This window comes from Penaeus monodon, chromosome 17, assembly GCF_015228065.2.
Source record: "Penaeus monodon isolate SGIC_2016 chromosome 17, NSTDA_Pmon_1, whole genome shotgun sequence".
NCBI classification, from domain to species: domain Eukaryota; kingdom Metazoa; phylum Arthropoda; class Malacostraca; order Decapoda; family Penaeidae; genus Penaeus; species Penaeus monodon.
Window position 1 is genome coordinate 1,125,999 of NC_051402.1, and position 5,000 is coordinate 1,130,998.

General features: G+C 37.5%; 1 protein-coding gene across 1 annotated transcript in view; it reads right to left on the minus strand.

Annotated features, from left to right (window-relative positions):
* LOC119583871 (protein Star-like) overlaps nt 1–2,543 on the minus strand; it is a 16,974-nt gene extending 14,431 nt beyond the window's left edge. Inside the window, exons 1-3 of the mRNA XM_037932595.1 lie at nt 2,423–2,543; nt 670–1,028; nt 1–182 (exon numbers count right to left, since the gene is read on the minus strand). The exon at nt 1–182 is cut by the window's left edge and continues 27 nt beyond it. Coding sequence (XP_037788523.1) covers nt 1–182; nt 670–1,028; nt 2,423–2,528 — 647 coding nt within the window. The 5' untranslated portion in view covers nt 2,529–2,543. The remainder of the gene's footprint in view (nt 183–669; nt 1,029–2,422) is intronic.
* Nucleotides 2,544–5,000: the final 2,457 nt, after the last annotated feature.

Sequence of the window (5,000 nt, forward strand, 5' to 3'; positions counted from 1 at the left end):
TTTTTGGGCGAGACGGCAGCGTGCATGGAGTAGGCCTTTCTCCCGCGGGTCGTGAGCGTCTGATAATCTTCGGGGTTGGGTTCTACCAGGAGGCCTGTCCAGTTCAGCGCCCTCTCGAAGTAGAGGGAGTTGCTGAATATCTCTCCGTCGACCGCCCCCATTTCCACGAAGAAGCCATTAGTCTGGGGGGCAAGGAAAGAAACGCAAGAGCACCGATTGTTTAGATATCAGCTTCGGCAAAGTGTGTTTGTGTTCCTATCTTGGGGGGGGGGGGGGGAGGGGACCGTAAGTAATTTCCAAGGGGAGCGCGAGCTTAAAAAAAAAAAAAAAAAAAAAAAAAAAAAAAAAAAAAAAAGGAAATTCTCTTAATCTATTTGCTATTTTTTAACGAGAGTGAGTTCAAACGATGAGAAGTTTAATAATAATGTGACTAATCATAAAAGGAATAAGAATATATTTTACATTTTCTTCAAAATCTGGGAAGGAATTTTATTCATCGATGCAGGGGGGGGGACGTACAGGGTAGGGCAAATCCCTAGCGGAGGCGTGATAGTAAAAAGATAAGAAATCTCTGTACACATATTGTGCGCCGCATTTTAATAGTTCTATGCTTTATCCTATTCCCTTTTCCTCTCTTCAGTAAAATAAAATCACGACCAGGAGTCTTACCATCCCGTGAAGGAACTCCTTATCGGCATAGGCGCTCTGGTTACACTGGGAGAAGTCGGTCTTGTCAGGGTTCGCGAGGTTGTAGGGCTGCGATGTCGGAGCCGGGGGCCGCATGCGTTGGCGGACGTAGGCGACAAGACCCGGGTTATTCTGATCGATTCCGGAGAAACTTGTGATGTTCAGAATCTTTACACGGGGCACTGGCTTGGTACGGAGTTCTTGCTTCTTTTTGGAAGGATTTCGCAAAGTCTTACGTGTCGGCGTTTGGACTCGGTTTCTCTTTCTGACTTCTCTTTTGCTGTATGGATTGTGAACGGAGAACTTGGTCTGAGGTTCCAACTGCGAGATAGATGTGGTTTCTGTAAAGAGGTGTTTGTGTGCCTTAGTGTTTTATCATTCTCATTAGGTAGTTATCGACGGTGTACTTCCATGTACTTACTGATAGTTAAAGTGTCCACTTATTCCTCAAAGCCATTCCGTGTTGATTTTACCATCTTCGACACATCTTTCTCGACAGAACGATGGCTCCTAACAACGATCACACTGGTTTACTTTCCGCCGGTGATTATTGTAGTGATCGTCATTCCCTTATTTAGTAAACTTGTATATCTACTTTATAATTTTAGTTCAGATTATTATATGTTGTTTTTTTCGAATATACCAACATACCTTGGTATAGCTGTTGCAGTATGTACTTAAATATACACATTATTATTACTCTGTTATCAAACTCTTTCAGCCACGGCAATAAATGCCCTTATCATATCTTTACGTGCCATTTTATAGCTGTATGTTATATAACTTGCTTATGCATGTAAATCTTGCACTAAAACTACTCAAACACCACGTGCCACATCCTACGTGCAGCTGGCCAGCCTTGATTTTTTAAATAATAATAATAATAATAATAATAATAATAATAATGATAATAATAATAATAATAATAATAATGATAATAATAATAATAATAATAATAATAATAATAATAATAATTATTATTATTATTATTATTATATATATATATTTTTTTTTTTTTTTTTTTTTTTGAGACTGAAGAGAATTACGTGGTGGTGGTGGGGGGAGGTTGCTTATTTTGGCATGAGCTCTTCATAATATACATATCTGACTGCTTCGAGTAGGAAATTAATTTGATAAGGGAAATCAACCTAAATCCTGCAGCTGCTCATAAAAAAAAAAAAAACGTGCCATTCTTACAAACCCCTCAAAGTGCACGCAGTTACCAGCTGTCTGTAAAACTCCGCTCGATAACTGACGGCAATAATCTCTGAAATAAGTCTGCGTATTACCACGTCCCTTATCAGCATAAGTATCGGGTATTTCTCTTAGTATATGTCTATGCATTGTACAGACTAGAAGAGAAAGATTGTGTACTTCTGATCCTGCCTCAAGTCTAAGATAAAATTATAGTACATTCTGTCTAAATAAAGTCCTTATTCATAGCCCGGTCTCCTGAAGAGCCATTCATTTTTTAAAAAAATAACTTTTATGAGCGCACAAACCGTACTCTGGGGGGGGGGGAGGGTTAAACTATGGCGTAAGCTTTTAAGAACATCATAAAAATGACGATCCAGATCAAAATGGAGATCCTGTGGCTGAGTTCATTATGTTTTTTGTTCTTTTGCTCTGTACACTCTAGGGGAGAAAAGAGTATTTTTTTTTAAGTACGCTTGTGAGAATTAATTAAAAAAAAAAAGACGGCCCCTTAATTTATACGAGTCACTAAGATCCTCACCAGAAGAGATGGACGAGATATAATGGACGGAAGCCCATGCGATCAGACCCGTGACGGCTAACCTCAGCGCCTTCCCACGCCCTGTCGCCGAGTCCATAGGCTTCATGTCGATGCAGATTTTTTCCCGTGGCTTAAGGATGGAAAAAAAATAATAGTTCGTGAGACATTTCAAAGTATTAAAGTAATGAATGATTTGGAAAAATATAATTATTAATTTGATGGATGTCCTGGTTTTGGGATGAGCGATAAGCATTGTTATTTGTGTGATGGTTATGGAGTCATTATTAATCATTGCTATAACGCGTATCTCATTGCTATTTTGAATATAGCTCTTTGAGAATTTTCTTTATCAGGTAGATTCAGTACGAGTACATTCATCATCCTCAATAACGGTATGCTCGTTTGAGCAGCCGTGGACCTCTCCACCATCCTCCGCCACTCAACTCGATCTTGCGCTTTTCTTTCCACTTGTATCATCGTCAGCCCGCAAATATCTTTGATGTCGCTCAGTCTTGTCTTCGGTTTGCCTCTTCCTCTGTTTCCTATCACCATCCCTGTCAGCAAGTTTTTCTCAATACTTTTACTTCTCATCACATGACGAATAAACTTTAGTTTCCTTTTGATCAAAATGTCCAACAGCCGGTCTTTACAATTTATTTTTCTCAGCACTTCATCATTCGTTTTCTTTTCTGTCCAGACGTAGTACTCGTCTGTAACACCACAGTTCAAAACTATTGACCTTTTTCTTGTCTATTTTCTTCAACACCCAACACTCAGGACCATATGATGCAATTGGGAAAACTAATGAGTTCAATAACCTCAGCTTTGTCCATAAGGTAATGCTTCGGTCTTTCCAGATGTTATTGAGAGCAACTGCGGCGTTTTTGGCAATAGTAATTCTTCTTTTTATTTCCGGTGAATCACCATATGTGTTAGTAAAAACAGCTGCAAGATAAGTGAACTCTTTCACATTTTCCACCACTCCATTGATTGTAACATGTTCATCATCGTTCATTGCCGGTTATCTTTGAATCTTCATGGTCTTAGTTTTCTTGGCATTAAGAAATAAACCAGCCTTTTCGCTTGCTTCTCTAACTTTATCTAGTAGCTGTTGTAGTTCAGTGATACTGCTGGCAATTAAAACTATATCCTCGGCGTATCTTAGATTTGATATTTTGCATCCTCCAACATCTACAGTTCCTTCAAAATTCTCTAGAGCACCTCTCATAATTGCTTCAGAATATATATTAAAAAGGTGCGGAGACAGAATGCAATGGTTGACTTCGAACCATTCTGTTAACCCATAAGTGGTTCTTACAGCTGTTTGTTGTTGGTCATACATGGCTCTTATTAATTGGATGATGTGTTTTGGAAATTTCATATCATTCATGTTATTCCAGAGGATATCGTGATCAACAGTATCAAAAGCTTTTGAGTAATCGATGAAACACTGGTATAGGTCTTTCTGATGTTCTCTGTTTTTCTCTATGATCTATTTCAGATTTAGAATCTGGTTTCTGGTACCTTTTCCAGGGCGAAAACCTGCTTGTTCGTCTGCAATTTCTTCTCTTAACTTTAATTTCATTCTTTCAGTAATAATCTTCAACAAAATTTTGCTGCTGTGACTTATTAATGCAATTGTCCTGTTATTGTTGCATTGGAGTGCGTCACCTTTTTTAGGTATGGGAGTAAAGACTGAATTTACCATGTCTTCTGGCCATCTTTCATTCCAAATTTTCGTATGAAGTTTGTAGAAGTATTCAACACTTTCGCCAGCATTCTTGATTAGTTCTGCTGTTATTTCATCTATTCCCGGGCTCTTGTTATTCTTTAATTCTTTTATGGCTTTTATAACTTCGTCTAGCAGTGGCGGTGGTTCATCTTCGTTGTCATTGAGTCTAATTAATGTTGTTGTTAGATCTTTATTCTTTTTGTATAGGTTGGAACAATATTGATTTCATCTATCTTTGACTTCTTTTCCATCACATAAAACTAGTCCATCTTCAGTTTTAATAGTGTCCACCGTAGGTTAAAATTTTCGTGTAATGTTTCATACTCCTTGGTAGAGTTCTTTAGTTGTCCTATTGATAAAACAGTTTTCAAATTCTCGGAAAATTTCTTTAAAATTTTTTTTTCCTTTTCCCTCGCAATAATCTTTGATTTTTTTTTTTTTGTTTTTTTGAAAATTACTTCTTCAACTGGTTTTTAAAACCCCCTTTGATTTTAGGCATCTTCTTTTTTTAAAATTTCATTTAGTTTTTTTCAGATATCCAGGGGGAATTTGTCTTTTTTTTTTTGGCGAAGTTTATTAAGCAGCGCTCAGCAGGAGTTTTTTTCCTTCTTCCCAAAACCATTTGGTGTTTTATATCTTCACACTGATTGAGCAATTCAAATTTTTTTGACCTGAAATTCTGAAATTGTTGTCAAGAGATTTGTAGTCGGTTAGGATATGTTGGACGCCCCCTTTTTTTAAATTTATTTAAAAGTCAAGTTAGTAGTTTGGTCCGTCGCGTCGGCACCGCTTTTTGCTTTTTTTCCCCTTTTCCTTTTGGTTAAAACCAATATATCAATTTTGGTT